General features: G+C 40.4%; 1 protein-coding gene across 1 annotated transcript in view; it reads right to left on the reverse strand.

Moving 5' to 3' along the window:
- Positions 1-947: 947 nt before the first annotated feature.
- The window catches only part of Ppm1k (protein phosphatase, Mg2+/Mn2+ dependent, 1K), a 27,030-nt gene continuing 8,033 nt past the window's right edge, over positions 948-19,944 (reverse strand). The window contains exons 2-7 of the mRNA XM_013029826.1: positions 14,267-14,765; positions 13,461-13,561; positions 6,598-6,763; positions 6,152-6,296; positions 4,332-4,466; positions 948-1,365 (exon numbers count right to left, since the gene is read on the reverse strand). Coding sequence (XP_012885280.1) covers positions 1,234-1,365; positions 4,332-4,466; positions 6,152-6,296; positions 6,598-6,763; positions 13,461-13,561; positions 14,267-14,706 — 1,119 coding nt within the window. The 5' untranslated portion in view covers positions 14,707-14,765 and the 3' untranslated portion in view covers positions 948-1,233. The remainder of the gene's footprint in view (positions 1,366-4,331; positions 4,467-6,151; positions 6,297-6,597; positions 6,764-13,460; positions 13,562-14,266; positions 14,766-19,944) is intronic.

Genomic DNA, 19,944 nt, shown 5'->3' on the forward strand with positions numbered 1-19,944 from the left:
AGGAAGGGAAGGGGTAACAATGATCAACAAGTAATGTACTCATTGCCTTACTCATGTAACTGTACAACATTTTAACAATAACATTTTTAAAAAAATTAAAAAAGAAAGGGGGAGGGAGGGAGGAAGGAAAGAAAAAGAAAGAAAGAAAGAAAGAAGGAAAGAAAGAAAGGAAAAGACAAGAAAAGAAGGAAAGAAAGAAAAAGGAAAGAGTCACATATACATAGCACATTTAAGTACAGAAAAATAGGAATGAACTGGGAGGGGGTAGTGACATTTGAAATACACAAGGGCTCTGTTTATAAATATGTGCAGAATTTAGCTATGTCATATTTTCTGAATACATTTCTTTTGCATTGTTACATTTATTTTCAATTGTTCCAGAGTACAAAATATGATAACAGGGAACCCACTTTTCACATTTACTCCTTGGTGCAATTATTATAAACATGTGCAGTCACATGCTGGTGGTTCACATCTTTGCTCCTCAAAGGAGATCAAAGGAAGCCAGCCCTGGGCAGAAAAGAGCATGAGACTCTTATATCCAACTAGTGATCAAAGAAATAAAGAGGAGGTGTGGCTAAAGTGGTAAAGTGCCAGCCTTGAGTAGAAAAAGCTAAGGGAGAGTGCCCTAACTTTGAATTGAAACACCAGTTCTGGCACAAAAAAGCCAAAAACAAAAATGATACAGAAAACAACAAAAAAACCCTTGCAAATATTATATTTGCAAATAGTATAGACTGTCAAAATTCAGAAAAACTTGAAGAACCTGTTCAACTGAATAGAGAATAAAAAATGATCACAAAACACTACGGCTGCCCGAGAGTCATAGAAATTAGAAAACTATGCACAACGCTCTGGGTTCAATCACTAGCAGCAGGCACTCACACTTTACACTCAAATGTACAAACATTTTTTCATTTGCCTGCTTAGTTTAGAGACTCTCAATCACTAGCAACAGGCACTCACACTTTACACTCAAATGTACAAACATATGTTTTCCTTTGCCTGCTTAGTTTAGAGACTCTCAATCTCTGCACATTTCATTCCATGGTGTTTATGTTAAGGTTTATACATAGCTATAATGAGTATTTATGAACACACAATGATGTAGATGGTTAACTTTACAGTGACTGTACAACTATATAGAGTCCAAGGGACTCCTGGGTGACTGTTTTGATCTTCTGTTTCTTGATACAATCAGCAGCAATAACACAGGCCCATACCAGCCAGCCATCAGGCCCAGCGTCCACTGGAGGCAAAGCTTCTGCTAAAGGAGAAATTGACTTCAGAGTTCTTGTATTTTCCCCAGGCACCAAAAGGCACAACTACTGCTGTACTGTTGTCCTCAGTACCGTACTGGATGGCCTGAAAGATTTTCCAGGAAGAATGAGAAAAACATTTGAATTGAGAGTCTATTTCAATGGAGATTTTGTATTTGTAGAAAAAACAAATTGACGTTACTCAGTAATCAAATGCAAACATTTCAAAAGATTTTGATCCTTCCCAGTGCCAATACTCAGAACATTTTTAAATTGTAGATGGAATAGATGATTCAAATAACCACAATGACCATATTCTGTTGATGATAAAAACAGCAGTGGGGCAAGATACCACTAGAGCCTCATACCTATAATCCTAGCTGAGCTATGAGAATCACAGTTCAAAGCCAGTCTAGGAGCTAGTACATAGCAAGTCTTTGCATTTATTAGGCTTTTACATTTGCCTTCTCAGAAGACTCATATCTCTTATCATTGTACATACATGGTAGCTCACTGATGTTTTGTGTGTGTATGTGTGTGTGTGAGTGTGTTACCACTGGAGCTTGAATTCAGGGTCTCATGTTGTTGATAGCTTTTTTTTTTCTGTCCTGGGGTTCGAACTCTGGGCCTAGGCACTGTCTCTGAACTCCTTTTATTTATACTGTAATCCCCACTAGTTAGAAAATAGAGATAGGAGAATGGTGGTCTGGGGCTGGCCTGGGCAAAGCCCAACACATTACGTGAAGAACAATTAAGGCAAAAACAGCTGAGAGTGTCGTTCAAGGGGTAGATTGGCTGTCTAGCAAGTGTGAGGCCCTAGCACTGACAATGCGTGTGACCGCGTGGCACACGCACATGCATGCACACACACTGGTTTTGGCTAAATTTGGTTCCTTAATTCACAATGTAAATACTGGAAATGCACAAAATAGCTGTGGAACTAAAAGATGACCAGTTGTGGTTATCACTGAATACCACTATCAAAACATACTGTTAACAATTACAAAGCAGACTGAACACCAGGGGCTCATGTCTGCAATCCTAGCTACCCAGGAGGCTGAGATCTGAAGATCCAAAGCCAGCCTGGGCAGGAAAGGTCATGAAACTCATCTCCAATTAACTATGAGAAACAAAACTGGGAGCGGAGCTGTGGCTCAAAGTGGCGGAGCTCTAATCTTAAGTGGAGATGTTCAGGGACAGCACCCAGGTCCTGAGTTCAAGCCACAGGACTGGCAAAAAACAAACAACAAAACCCACAGAGCAGGCCAGGTGCCAATGGCTCATGCCTGTAATCGTGACTACTCTGGAGTTGAGATCTAGGATTGAAGTTCAAAGTCAACCTATCTACCCTACTGCACCCCCCAAAAAAAGCAAAAAGAAAAGAAAAAATATATATCTTACTTTTCTTTTTTGGTGATGGTCGTAAAGTTTGAACTTGGCCTGGGAGCTGTCCCTGAGCACTTCTGCTCAAGGCTAAGGCTTCTACCTCTTGAGCCATGACTTTACTTCTGGTTTTTGGGGGGGAAATAAGAATCTCATGAATTTTCCTGCCCCAGCTAGCTTCGAATTGTGGTCCTTAGATCTCAGCCTCCTGAGTAGCTAAGATTACAGTGTGAGCCAATAGGTGCCTGACTTAACATATATTTTACTAGCTACCGCCTTAGCCTTCAAATTTCATCTTGGACCCACTCAATCTCATCTATTCATTCTTTTTATGTTTTGTTGGTCTTTTTTCATATACTTATTTATTTGCTTGTTGAATTTATTTTTGTTGCAGTACTGGCACTGGCACTTGGTTTTGATGCTGAAGGTTGGTGCTCTATTACTTGAGTCATACCTTGTCTTATCATATTTTGCTGATTAATTGAGGATAAAAGCCTCACAGACTTTTCTGTCCAGGCTAGCTTCGAATCAGGATTATCAGATATCTACCTCCTGAATAGCAAGGGTTACAGACATGAGTTGCCAGCATTTGACTACACACATTTTTTTCTTTCTTTCCTTCCTTCCTTTCTTTTTTTCTCTCTTTCTCTCCTTCCTTCTTTCCTTTCTTCTCTCTCTTTCCTTCTTTCTCTCTCTCCTTCCTTCCTTCCTTTCTCTTCTTTCTTCTTTCTTTCTTTCTCTCCTTACCTTTCTTTCTCTCCTTACCTTTCTTTCTCTCCTTCCTTCCTTTCTTTCTCTTTCTTTCTTTCTCTCCTTCCTTCTTTCCTTCCTTCTCTCTCTTTCCTTCTTTCTCTCTCTCTCTCCTTCCTTCCTTCCTTCCTCCTTCCTTCCTTCCTTCCTCCTTCCTTCCTTCCTTCCTTCCTTCCTTCCTTCCTTCCTTCCTTCCTTCCTTCCTCTCCTTCCTTCTTTCCTTTCTTCTCTCTCTTTCCTTCTTTCTCTCTCTCCTTCCTCCTTCCTTCCTTCCTTCCTCCTTCCTTCCTTCCTTCCTTCCTTCCTTCCTTCCTTCCTTCCTTCCTTCCTTCCTTTCTTCCTTCCTTCCTTCCTTCCGTCCTTCCCAGAGTTGAGGACCAAACTCAGGGCCTTGTACTTTCCAGGCAAGTGCTCTTCCAACTGAGTTAAATCACCAACTCCCCCACATTCATTTTTAATACACAGAAGTTGATTATGCCAGAGTATTCCTCAAGCTGGGAATTTACGTAAATATATCAGTATCAGTGGCTGACTGGGTTTGAAGCTTAGTTCTGCAAACTTGGTCTCCTCAGTATATCAGATTTCTTACTCTGTGGAAAGCCAATGTCATAGGTCCTTGTGATGATTCTATGACTTTATTATTACTATCATTCAATCACTGTTACTGTTATTTCAAGAAATATTCAAAGCCAACCTATAAAGATACCATATTTCCTTGCAATATTAACTTTACTTAATGACTTGCTTGAATTATAAAAATTTCCAAGGCAATATTATAAATTGAATGTAAGGTTCACTGGAACATTACAACTAAACCACAAGATTCAAAGGAACTGTGGGATTTGACAGCCCCTCTAGGCTGCACAGAGACCACCATATGCCCCAGGTACCCTTTACCAGCATCCCTGCAGGGACTCTGCCACATAACCTGCCCCTTACCTGCTCTGTCACCACGTGGGCTGCTTCATTAGGATCGTGGCACTGATTGACAAAGTCACAAATCTCTTGACTATTCACCATGAAGTTAATTCCATCGGTGGTGAGGACCAGGAAGCTGTCCTCAGCATGATGGAGCTGTAATCAGTGCAAAGCATAGGATTAGAAACTAGACTCTATTTTAGAGTGATCTTGATCATTCCAAGATGTTCTTGGTTGGGCTGAATGGTCATTTGTGCAAGAGTGAATGCAAATGCAACACCCACCACCTCCCAGGATAAACTAAGCTTTTACATAATCACAATATAAAGTAAGAGGCTAGACACTATTGGCTGAGATAATCTGAGCTTGATTCCTGCCTCTGTTATTCAGTTGGTTGAACACTATGTGTGTTTGTGTGTGTGTGTGTATGTGTGCGCTGGTTCTAGGGTTTGAATTCAGGATCAAGGTCATATCCTTTATCATTATTTTTTGGTGGGCATGGGGCTTGAACTCTTGGCCTGGGCACTGTCTCTTCAACTCAAAGCTAGCACTCTTATCACTTGAGCCACAGCACCACTTCTGGCTTTTCAGCTTATATGGTGCTGAGGAATCGAACCCAGGGCCTCATGCATGCAAGGGGAGGAGCACTCTACCACTGAGCCACCTTGCCAGCCCTCCTTTATAGTTTTTGTTGAGGTTGGTGGTCTCCCTCTTGAGCCACAGATTTACTCCTGACTTTTTGCTGGTTAATTGCAGATAAGAGTCTCATGGACTTTTCTGCCTAGGCTGGCTTTGAACCATAATCTTCAGATCTCATCTCAGCTTCCTGAAGCTAGGATTATAGGCATGATCTGTTGGTGCCTGGCTCAACATTTAGTGCTTAGAAATACAGGCATCTTTATGCTTCAAGATCTCTGTAACTTCAGCTTTATTTTCCTTGTTAAATAGGGCTAGAAGCCTCTTTTTGATCTTTGAACAGAATGCGCCATAGAGCAAAACCCATGTTAGTGTTCTCACGATGAATAGAAGTGACTGATGGTTTCATAAAGACATGAAACCATCCATGCAGATAATGACACAACATTTCCTGAAGTGTCTGGAAGGCTATACTGCAATGGCAGGTGCTATGGCTGGCTCAAAGGGTTCAGAAAAGGAAGTATCTGATCATGAACAAGAGGAGTGCTATGAGTCAAGTGCAATGGGGCACTATGTTGCAGAAAGAGAGGGAGCAACTATTTGTCCTGGTGAGGAAGGAAACCATGCTAACACCGAAGGATCTGGTCCAAGCAAGGAAGGACAGCAGGGCCATCATCTCCAGGGGATTATATAACAGGAGCAAAATAATCCAACCAGGAAATAATCCAACCAGGAGAACAGAATCCTATTTCAACCTGAAAGTTTATTCTTACTGCCAGGAACTGGTAGCTCATGCCTATAATTCTTGAGGCTGAGATCTGAGGATCACAGTTTGAAGCCAGCCCACACAGAAAAGGTTGAGTGGTTAGAGGGCCAGCCTTGAGAAACAAAGCCTAGTAAAGAGTACAAGGTGCTGAGTTCAAGTTCCAGTACCAACACAAAAATAAAAATAACAAGAAAAACAAGCATATTCTTCCATGAATCATATTAGCTTCATTTAGATCTTTTAAGACTCGGCATGATGGTACACATCTGTAATCCTAACATCTAATCTAGGAGGCTAAGGCAGAAGGATTGTGAGTTGGGGCCAGGCTGGGATACATAATGAAACACTGTCCCGAGTCTTTTAAGAAATCCTGTAACTGGAGAGAAGCCTACCTTCACTCTCTGTGAATGTGTCAAGAGTTTCCCAGTCCTTTTTTTACCTTGATTCTCTTTGTTTCAGGCTCTGCGATCACACCACTCGCTTTAAGATCCAAGTCTCCAATGCTTCTTGTCATTGCAAGCCTGCCATTCACATGAGGCTGTCCCAAACTATTCCATGCCACAAAGCCCCCGCACTTCTTAATCCTAGACAAGAAAAAATTCAAAGACTAAAGACACAACATTCAGAGAAACCAAGTCACTGTTACACTTCAAAACTTAGACTGGGCATGGTAGTGTATTCCCATAATCTCGGTAAACTAAAGCAGGAGGATTAAAGGTTCTAGGCCACCGAGACTCAGTTTCAACAACAACCACCAAACAAATTTGGGCACACGCAAGGCCACAGGTTTGATCTTTAACATGATGAGGGAAAATGCAAATTTTCATTTCTGTCTTGATCTATCAATATCACCCCACAGAATGACAGGGCCCAGGCTGGCAGTACCTTTCTTTTTCATCTTTTCTCTCTGGAGTATGGTCAATGGTCAGCTTCATAGGTTTGCCTTTTCTACACAAAAGAGCTCGGCTGTCCCCAACACTGGCTACAACCAGTTCGATACCATCTCGCAACAGGGCTACTGTAGCAGTAGTCCCGGAGGTCAGAAGGGTCGCTACAAACATCATAAAAACAGAATGACTGTTAGTGACAGTCAGGTGATTGGATATGGAAATTTTATTACAAAACAATAGACAAGCACGATAAACTAATGCTGGGCTGTACCATTCTAATTTAACTACTGCTATGCAAATAAAATGCAAATTAACTATGTAAATAAGAACATGCAGGAATAAGAACAAAACAAAACACAACTTTTTGACTCAGTAACAAGGCTCCATGCAAAGGTTGCTGACCTAATGTGGACAATGCAGCGCTGTCTCCAAAGGTCTCCATTCACATCATTATAATTATGACACTTTTTGTGTATATCAGGTAGCAAAATGAATAAAAAGTACTGAGATTTTTTTTTTTTAGCATTGGCTATTTTGCCTGGGTCAGCTGAGCCCATTTATGGAAACTGGCTTTTCTCCATTTGTGGGATTTTAGTTTTCTTCTTCCATTTCTTCTATCCTGTCAATGTCCTATCAGTTATCAGGCTGAGTGAGACATAACAAGGTAGACTATTTATTCTTTCCTTCCACAATCGTCAGAAAGGGAATCCTAAAAAAGTAGGCCCAGTCTTTTCTGGTTTTTCTTTGTTCTTCCTAGCTATGAAACAAAGCTCTAGCTATCATTACATCAGCAGAGTATTTGGGAGACAGGAAATGAAATTCATTCTAGTTTCTCATAAGCTTGATATAGTTAATACCAAGTGTGTAGGCAAATAAATGTGGGTCAGCATTGCCATGTGCCTGGGCCCAAGACATTGCAAAAATATTGATATTCTCTGATGATCATCAAGTAAAAAATTCAGTGGTAATAGACACAGGTCACCAACATTTTATCCATACCAGTAAAACTACAGTTTTGCATCTTCCTTGGACTTATGTGCCTTAATGTCTTTACTACTTATTAAAAAATTTTAAGGTGCATTGAGCCTTGCCAACCTGAGCATCTTGTAAAATTATGAGTTAGAAAAAAATACAGGAAAGTGGAAATATAGAAAAGATAACTTAAAGCAGGTATTATCTCTAGTAACAATGTTGATCTCCTTTTTGTCTTTTCTAAAATTAAAGACAGTGTCTCCCTATGTAGCCAAGCTAGCCTTGAGCCAGTGTCCCCTGCCTCAGTCTCCCAAGTGCTAGGATTACAGACATACACCATCTTACTCAACATTGTCAATTTCTGAAAACATTTAAATACAATTTTTAGGTAACTTCCCAAACTGATTATGGTTCAGGTAAGTTTCTAAAACTCTAATCAATAGATTTTTGACTTTAAAGTCAATGTTTAATTGATTGATTTAATTGATTGAAACATAATCTTTCCAACAATTTTTCTTTTCAAAAAACTAAATTAAAAAAATATAATCAGTACCACATTTTGGAAGGAGATACAGAAATTGGTATTTCCAATCAGTTTATTACAATGCCTGCTTTAATTAGAAAAGTATAAAAGAAAGCATGAATAAATGCTAATCTCACAGTCATGCTGAATTTACTTTATTGACAAATAGCATTGTTAGTGGCATTGTCTCCCCATTTATATCTCTTGATTTTGGAACTGCTGTATCAAACTAATATTTTCACTGTTAGCTAAAAATATACATTTGACATTGTATACCACAACATACTAACTTCTATTTATGATTAGCCAGAGCCAAATACAAGATTGGAAGCTTTTCAGGTTAATCATCTAACCATTTAATTGCCAAATGATTTCAAGAGTGAAGCTAGTGAACTCAGATTTCTAGCCTGTCTAGGAAATTTGGCACGCATCTTTTGTTTCAGATTCTTTTTTTAAAGTGGCCTTTAAATTGGCTGTGACAAAAGTTAAAATTTTCTAAATAAAAGTTTTATTGTTTTGGTTGTATTTCATGTCTCTGACACATAGAAATGTAATTGATCTTCACTTTTTTAAAATCACCCTAACAGTTCCAAAATCCCAGAGTTTATGGGGAAAAATCTCAAAACTAACTGTTGATTTTGGGTTGCTAAGCATCTAAAAATATAAATAGTAAATCAGCATTTCTTTTCATTTAACATTTAACATGGAAGTAAAAATTCTCACTTTTTTCCCTAACAACAAAACTATAAAACTAAGACATCTTTCAATAAGTTCTTAACACTCACTGGACAATTTTCTACTGCCAAGTCATCTCAACTAATGGGACAAAGAGGATGTGGGAACCTTCCCGTAGTCCAGGCTAGGAACCGCTGGACTCCTTCACCTGAGACAAAATTAAGCAGATCTCTCTTTCCACTGAAGCCCAGCATATAGTGTCCACGGGCTCCAGGTCTAGAGCTGCTGAGCAGGCACAGTTCTCTGCCACAAATAACACGCACAGAGGCAAATAGGAAATTCACCCAGGAATTGTGCTCAAACATAACAAACCTGCAACACAGGGGAGGGCAGAGAAAGAGCTGCAAAATAAGGGGGAAGGGTTTTTATTTTGATGAAAGTTTTACTAGAAAATTACCTAATATTTCAGGAGATGCCAAATCCATGACTCTAAAATTTCAACTGGCTGAAGTTGATGGTATTTTGTAGTTAGTCTAGTGCTTTAATTCCAGACTCACATTTCTCTTTTGACTCTTACAGTTTCTAGGTAGGAAAAGACTATGTACACACACAAACACACACATACACACACACACACACACACACACACACGCACACCTTAAATAGACAGTATATGATCTTGAACACAGTAAATAATTACTGTGTCTGTGTTGGTAATAATATCAAACAAAAGGGTAAGTCCATGGCTTAAAGCATTGAATGATTTGTATCTGACAACAGTTCATAGGATGTGAACTACACTATACCACCAAACTACTGCTACTTAAATATGTTTGAAGAGAAGACAAAACAATTTCTATACCAGACACAGTATTCATCTTTTTTGTTAATGTGTGTCATGGTGGGATTTAGTATCCAGAAGCAGTGTTCTTAGTAGAATGATTAAGTTCATTGTTTAAATAAAGACAGGCAATGTGCTCTAACACATTTACAATGTACTATTATTCATTAAAGGGGTATTTCTGCAGCTCTCTCCTCTCCCTGGTGTTGCAGGTAAACATAACAGAAGAAAAATCATCACAGTCTTGAATAGCACCATAATGAGTATAAGCTGTACTTTTCAAATTCTAACAACCCCCAGTAATTTATTCAACCATGTAAGTCATAGTACATATAAACCTATATCATTTTGGCACTTATTCAAAATGGGTGTTCTAGATATGTGTGACATGTGAACACCAAAACTGAAGTAATGAACTGAAGCAGTAGCAGCACAATAAGAACAACTCTTTAAACTTGTCCTGATTCTCCAGCCCCAACTCAGTGGTCTCTACCCTAAGAAAAGAATTTTAAAAAAATGTTGCATAGGGGCAGGAGGCATTACTTAACTGGTAGAGACTGAGGACCTGAGTTACTGTCAACAAAATTACTGTCAACAAAAATTGTTACTGTCAACAAAAATTACACAGGGATGGAGATATAGCTCAATGGCAGAGCACTTGCCTAGATTTGATCTCAGCACAGAGAAAAAGGAACAAGGGAGAGAGGGAGGAAAAGGAAGGAAAGAAGAAAGGGAGGGAGGGAGGGAGGAAGGGAAGGAGGAAAGGAGGGAGGGAGAAAAGGAGGGAGGGAGGGAAGGAGGGAGGGAGAGAAGGAGGGAGGAAAGGAGGAAAAGCGGGAGGGGAGGAAGGAAGGAAGGGAGGGATAGAGAGGAGGAGGAAGGGAGGGAGGAAGGAAGGAGAGAAAAGGGAAGGGAGAAAGGAGGAGGAGGAAGAGAAGGAGGGGAGGATAGAAGAATGGAGAAGCAGGAAGGTGAGGGAAGAAGAGAGTAGGGAAGGAAGGAAGAGGGAAAAAGAGAGAAGGAAGGAAAGAAGAAAGGAAGGAAGGGAGGGAGGGAGGGACAGAAGGACAGAGGGACAGAGGGAGCGAGGGAAGAAAGAGATGGTAGGCTCACAACAGTGACCAATAACACCTGTTCTTCCTGGGCCATCTTCTCTTTTGAGCCACTTGTCCTTGTGGACCTTTGTTGCTTTCAAAGAAACATGTTGGGGAACACAGGGATTGAAGGCTATATAGGAAGACATAAGTTTTCTGTTGCCTAATTTGTTTTCAGTGACTTTGCAAACAGCATAGTGATGGAAGATCCTTTTAATTCACCAGTTGTTTTCATGTAAAATGTAAAAGCTCACATTATTGGTATAAACTGAATATTAAGAAATTAAAAAAATGGTAACAAAAAGGCATGCGGGGGTAGCTCAGCACCAGAGCACTGGCCTAGCATGTGTGAGCCCCGGGTTCACTTTGCAGCACCTACAGAAAGAGAAGACCTATAAGCCCTAATCTCTGACTTCACAAAAAGGATTTCAGGGGAATGAAATGGGACTGAAACCAAAAAAGAGAAAGATTAGGGCGAGTGGAGAAGGCAAACCATGCTGCTCAGCATTTCCCCTTGCTAGAGCTGCTTTTCCAGAGGCAATGTACTTGTGTGCTTACGGCACCCTCCAAAATTAGAGCCAGTCTTACAATGCTGATATTGCTTCAGGTCTTGCTACAAACTTTAAAAAGTTTCAAATGACTTTGAAATATGAAATGACATAGGTTTGCTTTTTTAATCTATAAATTATAATAGTTAACATTCTTTAGTGGCTTTACTGTTTCTAAATAGGCACTATCAATATTGACAGGCACTTGGTGCCATCTTTGAAAGATTTGGCAACTTGTTTAGAATAAATTATCTAAATGTTCTCAAAATACTGATTTACAAAAGCACAAACTACAAGAATAGTAATTAATGATGATAATGTCATTTTTAAGTAGCACACAACCATCAGCATTCGATTTTGCTCCCTTCTATTTTCAAGCAAATGGCCAATCAAAGAAAAATAAATTTTATGCTATCCCGATGAACGTTCTTGGATCATTCATTACCTCAGAGAATGGCAGAGGAGCTAAACTAAACAATATATTTTAATTTCATTCTTAGGAATGAATTATGTTTTATGATTCATTTTTATACACATGAGTTACAAGACAAAGTCATCTGTAAAAAGTTTAAGAGTTCCAGTTAAAGGTTCTAAGTTCAAAATGTCCTTAATTCTAATTATTTAATAGACAAGAGGAGTCCTCAGAAATTTCACACTAAATCTACCAATGGTTTAAAGCCTCTATATTGGTTACATTATTTTCTTTTTTTAATTTAATTTAATTTTATTTTTTGTGGGTTACATTATTTTTTAAAAGGCTGACTGCATTCATGAAGGGCTGTTCAGAGCCAGTGCTCTTCAACACTCTGTTCTATAAAGCTTGCCCACTAAGTTGCAGTTGTTCACAGAGCAGTCAGAGCATATCACCAGCACTAGAGCCTGAAATATTGTCTGTGATGCAGCCAAACTCACAACCAACCTAGTAATAATGAGATGAAATAAGAAGGTATGAAAATCAATCCTGCCCATGTAATTGTAACTCCTCTGTACAGTATGTTCACAAATAAAATTAAATTTAAAAAAAAGAAGGTATGAAAATCATAGTAAAGAACACAAAATCCTTAAAGGAAGTGTTTTCTTTCCTCCCTTTCCTGTGTATTACTCACTAGGAACAAAAGCTAAATCTTATCATAAATTTCACTTTCCTTCAATTCCCATCTTAAAGTCCAGGAAAGGACAGCCACCTGTTTGGGAGGAAAGAGGGTCCTACAAATGGAAAGAGAAAATAAATGGGCTAAAAAGAAAATATACAAACTAAAAATCTCTGAGCAAAGTGAGAATAGATGATACAGTTTTTCTGGAGTTGTAGCTCAGAGGGAGAGAGCCTGCTTACATAGCAAGCTAGGTTCAGGTGGGGGGGGGGGGAGGAGCAGGAAATACCTTTGGAGATATCCAATAGCTCCATTCCAGGGTCACCTTTTCCCTTCCTCCTTATTAAGTATGCAAGTGAGAGAGGCTGCTGGCATGCCAGGAAAAATCCAGTCCTACTCTGAATTTATCTGTGAATCTGTGAAATGGAGAGACTTGGATTGCAGCTGAGAATGTCATATCCCTGGTGCATATCTCTTAAGAAAAGTGTGGAATGAATGAAGGTGAATGATCCTGTGAAATTTTTTCTAAATCAGTTGTGAGGCACGAACTTAGTCAAAATCAGAAACATTTTACTTTGAAAATTAAAGACAGAGTACACAAATTTTTAGATCCAGCTGTCATGCCTTTGTATTTAACAAACACCAAAATACCATAGGACAGGAAAGCTGAAAGACCCAGCTCTTTTAAGAAATGGGAGAAAAATATCTTTCTTCTAGTTATTCAAATTAGCTTACATAAGCTACTTTCTTTCCTGCTTAGGATCTCTTTGTTTTTCCTCATCTGAAGAATTGCCATCCCAGTTAGATGAGGAATTCTTAGAAATTCTCATCTTGTCCATAAAACAGATCAAAACATTTTATTATCTTCTTAACAGAACCATTTTGGACCTTCCTTTCTGAAAGATTCATATTTCATATAAAAGTTACGTTTGACCATTAGCATGGATTGCAAACAACATTTGAAATGATTTTTTTAATGTAAAGTCATTTATGTATAAATTTCCTTACAAATAGCTAACATCAAAATTCCCACCCCAAAGGCCAAAATCATTTCTTCTTCACCACCATCCCCACTCCTAGCCAAAGCAATAAGGAGTATGTTTGTTTTACATACCATCTGCAGAGAGCTGGGCTTGACTGGCAAAGGCTTTATCTATTTCTAGAAAAGCCAAGGTCAACACGGCTTCCAAGTTCTTCTCCTTAGAAAGCAAATCCCTTTGTAGAGAGGAGAGGGAGCCCCAGTTACTTCACAACAGAGAGTCACTCCATACAATGTACCTCCTGATTTTCCCTTAAGATGTTTTATGCTGAGGACTTACTGGTTAAGGAGTGTTTGGCAAGTATCTAAGGTGTAACAGATACATTGTTAAGCTGTGAAGTTTGGTTTTTAATTTTTTTTTCCATCCTGGGGCTTGAACTCAGGGCCCAGGTGCTGTCCCTGAGCCTCTTTGTGCTCACAGCTAGCACTCCACCACTTGAGCCACAGTGCCACTTCTGGCTTTTGCTGAGTAGTTTATTCTGCCTGGGTTGGCTTCGAACCTCAATCCTCAGACGTGGCCTCTTGAGTAGCTAGCATAACAGGTGTGAGCCACTGGTGCCCACCTGAACCCTTTTAGAGTAATATAAACCAAAGTCTGGATGGGGATAGGTCTCAGTGTTATTTAATGGTGATTTCGAGTTCTCAGCAGAACAAGAAATAAAAGCCAACGTCTTGTGCTCATGTTAACTTAAATCCCCGAGTTCATTTGTCCAATGAGGTAAAGGAGAGACGGGCTTGCTATACAGCTCATGGATGAAGTGGTCCCGATAGGACACTCAAAGTCACTCAGTTTATACTGGATGGTCTTAGGCAAAGGGAGAACATTTTAACAAGAAGCACAGGGGAATGGCTAAGTCCACAGGTGACATCACGGAACATACCTAACACATGTCTGCATGTGGGTGTGGCAGAAATCGGCCGCCGCGGGTCCCCCGTGTCCGTCATAAACCGCGAAATACAGGATCTCCTCTGTCAGCTCAGCCAAGCCGAAGCGATCTTCATTCTCTTTCCTTTTGCCAATGTGGGAGGCACAGCCCACGTTTTCCAGGCTGATTTTGGGAATTGGCTTGCCATACTTAATGCTGGGTGGCAGCAGGATTGGCTCATCGATGCGGTTATCCCAGATCCCAAAATTGTCCCAGGTGGCCGGCCGCCCACTCCCGTCGGAATCAAAGCGAGAATATCTGGGCTCGGAGGTGGAGCTGGGGCACGCGGGGGTCACCCGCCGGTCCTCCTGCAGCAGACGGGAGCTTAGCAACACTCGCCTCCTCACCTGGTCCCCGCCTCTTCTGACCAAAGTAATCAAGGCGGCTGTTGACATAACTCAAGTCCAAAGGCCAATGGAACAGTGATGCAATGGCTTTAAGGAAATGACCGTACCTGCGAAAGAGAGGAGAGAGTTGGTCTAAACTTCTGATTATTAGCTGGGTACAGGTGGCTTAAGCCTGTAATCAATCATAGCCACTCAGGAGTCTGAGGTCTGAAGATTGTGGTTCCAAGACAATCTGGGCAGAAAATTCCATCAGTCTCCTTATCTCCAATTCACCTCCCCAGAAGCCCGAAGTGGAGCTGTGGCACCAGCCTGGAGTGGACAGTGCCCAAGTCTTTAGTTCATATCCCAGAACTGGCACTTACACATGCACACACACAAAATCTGATTATCAATGATCTATATCACTAGACTCTATCAAACATGAAAGTTGCAAAGGACATGACAGAAGCATATATATTTATATACTAGTTAGATGTTAGAAATAACATCTGCAGTGGTCCATTTTGCATGACAAGGAATTTGATTCAAAGTTGAAAATTATCAGTATCTTGCTTGCACAGTGACTTGCAAATATGACAAAGTTCATGCACTGGAAAGCCCCATCCATGAAACAGAAGGGATTAGAAGGGGAGGGGTCAATTAACAAAGGGAAGAATGCACCTCAGAGAGAGAGAATGAGTACTGTGTACATACTAGAAAGGACATATCCAGAAAAACTCCCACCACAAAAGGTACATGGATTCAAATTAACAAATAAAAGGCACCGGTGGCTTACTCCTGTAATACTAAACTACTCAGGAGGCTGAGATCTGAGGATCTCGGTTCAAAGCCAGCCCAGGCAGGAAAGTCCGAGAGACTCTTATCTCCAATAAACCACCAGAAAACCGGAAGTGGCGCTGTGGCTCAAGTGGTAGAGCGCTCGTCTTGAGCTGAAGAGCACAAGGACAGCACCCAAGCCCAGAGTTCAAGCCACATGACCCACAAAAAAAAAAAAAGTAATGTAACTTAGACAATGTCTGGGGAGAGAATGTGAAACGCATACTAATCAGATGAATGAGGATCTAGGAGAGGGAGCCCCACACAACAGGTATAAAATTGCTTGTTGTAATCTCAGAGAGGGCTCCTGCCATCCCACAGACATGTGACCTTGCCAGAGCAACACTAAAGTCTTGCCTTTGCTGCACTTCTTGCCCCTGAGTCTGTTTGTTGAGTTTGGACAAGTACATTTCTCAGAGTAGGCATTTCAGAGCCAATTTACAGTAGTGAATCAAAAATAAGACGATTTACCTAACCCATTGACACTATTTGCAGTATAAAAACTTGAGAGTATGCATGCCGATAGACCCATGCCTCTCAAACTTTAACCTGCAATCACTTGGGAATCTTGCTAAAACATTTTGATTTAGATGATATGGAAAAGGTCCCCTGTATCTAGTCTTGCTAACCAGCTTCCGGGTGGCATTGTACTGGCCACACTGAGTGACAAAAATAATAGAATGGGGGTGTAAAAATGGGTAACAGCATGGCTCTGAAGAATCTGAAAGAGCAACAATAAAATCTCCTGAGAGAGGGAACTATAAGTGGAAAAAGTAATTGACTAAAAAAATATAATAATTCTGTCACCCAAGACTAGATAAATTTTAGCAAAGACAATGTAGGATCTGAATCCTTTTAAGATGGCTTCACTCTTAAACTTTGTATATCATATTACTATGACTGATGTAAGTTGTTACATGGAACCCTTTCCCTCACTCCCTGACAAAGCCAGTTCTGCTGAAATCTTTGTGGTAGACCCACATCAAAAGTGTGTGATCCCAGAAACGGGTGCCCTGTACTATGCTCAGAACCAGCAAATTCATGAGCACATTGTGTACACACTTGCACTAACACCTGCAAGCTCTCGTGTCCTCAGCTCCCACCTTAAACTCAACCCTAAAGCGTCGGAATTACAGAGCACTAACAGGGAGAATTGCAACAGCCCCCAAGTTAGGGCTGTGTTTTTGTTTTTCATTCATTTGCAGAAACATCTCTGTAGCACTTGGTTCTGTTCTTTCATGAATTTGATGTTGGTATAATTTGTGAAGGGGAAGGGAAAAAACAAATTGTTTAAATGGGGATACAGGTGAACCCATTGCAACAATGAGATGTACAAGATGTTATGTGGAAAATGAACTTTACAACTTTGGCAGGGGAGGGGAAGGGGGGTGAGATGGAAGGGCAGGGATGGTAAGGGGAAACAAAGGAGGAGGCAACAATGCTTGATAAGAAATGTACTCATTACCTTGCTCATGTAATTGTAACCTCTCCGTACGGTATTTTCACAATAAAAAAAAAAACCCTAACTATCAAAAAAAAATTAACTTGAAAACTGGATGCTGGTGGCTCACACATCTAATCATAGCCACTCAGGAGGCTGAGATCTGAGGATCACGGTTCAAAGCCAGTCTGGGGTTAAGAATGTCTGTGACACTCTTATCTCCAATTAACAAGAAAATCAGAAGTGAAGCTATGACTCAATGTGGTAAAGAATTAGCCTTAAGTAAAAAAGCTCAGGCCTTGTGTTCAAGTTCCATGGCCACCAAAAAAAAATAATAACTTGGAAAAATAACATAATATTAAGATTTGATAATGCTGGTAGAGAGCATATTATTGTTGGCATATTATTCTCAATTGCAGGCTTCAGTTATTCACAGTCAGTTGAAGGTGGAAATAGCTGTAGTCCCAGCTACTCTGGATGCAAAAAGATCACTAGAGCGCAGGGAGATGACGAACTCAGTAGCTCAGATTTCCATAGGCAAAAGTTCAAAAATATCTCAAAAATATTGTTTTACAATAAAAGTGAGCTTGTTTCAGCATTATGTTATTTCCCTTCCCTTCCCCGAATTAAAAAAATGTATATACAAGATGCAGGGCACCGGAATCAAATACAGTGAAAACAGGGCTTATACCGTGGGGGAAGAACATAAAAAAGAAACAAAAAAACCCACATAGTATATTATAAGTTGTTTAAAAACAACAGCAAGAAAGAAAAAACTTCTTGTGTCCCTACCTTGGGGTTCATTTTGCTTAGCATTATTTTATAAGGTCATACAGGTTGACCCAATGCAACAATGAGACTTACAAGACACTATGTTACATTTTGCTTCTGTCATTCCTAACAGATGTGGTTCCAAAGTTTTGGAAGGGAAACCCACAGAGACTCTCCTATGGGCTTCCATGCTGTAGCAAGGGCCCTTTTGACCTAAGGCTTCCAGCTGGAAGGAACAGCTACTGGTTCCCCCTCTCTAGTCTGCCACTTTACAACTTGGGGATGGGGAGGAGGAGTTGGAAGGTGGGGAGGGAAGGGATAGTAGAGGAAAAAACAAAGGAGGGAGTTACAATGCTTGATAGGAACTATATTCATTACCTTACTCATGTAACTGTAACCCCTCTTACAGTATCTTTACAATTTAAAAAGAAGAAGAAGAAAAATGAGCATGGTTAGAAACTGGGAGAAAGTGAAGGGAAGTGACACTGTCCACATACCCAAAAATGTACTCATTATCTGGAAAGAAAAAAAAAAACATTGTTCAGAAGTAGAAAGCTGTGGCTTTAGTGGTAGAGCACTAACCTTGTGCAATAAAAGTTCAGGGAGAGTGCCCACATCCTGTCTTCAAGCCCAAGGACCAGCATATGTGTGCACAGATACACCAACACAGACACACACAGACACACACAGAGAGCTACTCTCTGCACTTTGGAGTATGTTACAAGAGCCTTTATCACAAATTTCAAGCAATCACTTTCAAGAGAAGTTTTAGAAATTCTGTCTAGCTATGAGTAGGAAATATCATTCTACTTTCAAGGATAAAAGAGTCAAAAGAAAGAAAGAAACACTCAAGAATATCCTTGGAAATTGTAACAGCTCATCTTGATTGTTAACTTGATTGGACTGAAAGGCACTAAAGACAATGGGACAGTACACTTCTGGGTCTATCTGTGTATGTGGGGGGGGGCGGCGAGGTGGTCCCGAGACAAGTGGCATCTCTGTCAATGAACTGAGGGGGAGACTCACACAATGTGAATGGCACTCCAATATGCCAGGAGCCCTGAGGGAGCAAAGAGCAGAAGAAAGCCAGACACCAACATCTCCTATGTATAATCCTAGCTACTCAGGTGGCTGAGATCTGAGTTCCAAGCCAGTCTGGGCAGGATAGCCCTTGAGACTCCAATCTCCACTTAACTTCCAAAAAGTCAGAAGTGAGCTGTGGCTCAAGTGGCAGAGTATTAGCTATGAGCAAAAACCAAAAACCCCAAAACAACAAACAAACAACAGACAAACAAACAACAACATAGGAAAGGAATATAGCTAGGCTCTTAGTTCAAGCCCCAGAACTGGCACAAAAGGAAAACTACAGCAGAAGGAAGGGAGTCTTCCATGTGAGGAGGCGTAGTTGTTGAGTGTATGCATTTTGCTTCTGTCATTCCTAACAGATGTGGTTCCAAAGTTTTGGAAGGGAAACCCACAGAGACTCTCCTATGGGCTTCCATGCTGTAGCAAGGGCCCTTTTGACCTAAGGCTTCCAGCTGGAAGGAACAGCTACTGGTTCCCCCTCTCTAGTCTGCCATTGTGGGACCATACAGCCCATCATGTGAGTCAACCCAATAGATCCCTTCCTACAATTCTATCTACATTCTATTGGTTCTATTTCTCTGGAGAAACCTGATTAACACAAATTTACAAGCAATGAGTAATATACAAGTTCTACGTTCACAGAATTTAGAATAAACATGGTCACTAAGTCAATTGATATATCATAAAAGAAGATTGCTTTTGGCCTTTGGTTAAGATTATACACAAAAGAATGAAATTTGCTTCTTCTTATTATAGGACAGGAGGTTGGGAGAGAAACACAGCATCTCTGGCTGTCAAAGAGAAGGAATGCATTCTATTACTTCTTTGCTTTATTGAAGGGGGCTATGATTTAGGTGGTTTTTGTTCTGAAAGTGTTCATATGTTAGAAGCTGGATCCCCAGTATGGTGATGTTCAATGAAGGAACATTAAAGACACAAGGCCTCTTTCCAGACTCTTAGGGTCATTGGGCATGCTCTCAGATGGGATGGACATAGTTCTTGTAGGTCCAAGTTAGTTCTTACTAGTGCAAATTGTAAAAACAAAACAAACAAAAACAAAAACAAAGGGCTGGGAAGGTGGCTCAGTGGTAGTGCGCTTGCCTTGCATGCCTGAGGCCCTGGGTTCGATTCCTCAGCACCACATAAGCAAAAAGAAAAAAGCCGGAAGTGGC

The sequence above is a fragment of the Dipodomys ordii genome, unplaced genomic scaffold (genome assembly GCF_000151885.1).
Source record: "Dipodomys ordii isolate 6190 unplaced genomic scaffold, Dord_2.0 Scaffold123, whole genome shotgun sequence".
Taxonomy (NCBI): Eukaryota; Metazoa; Chordata; class Mammalia; order Rodentia; family Heteromyidae; genus Dipodomys; species Dipodomys ordii.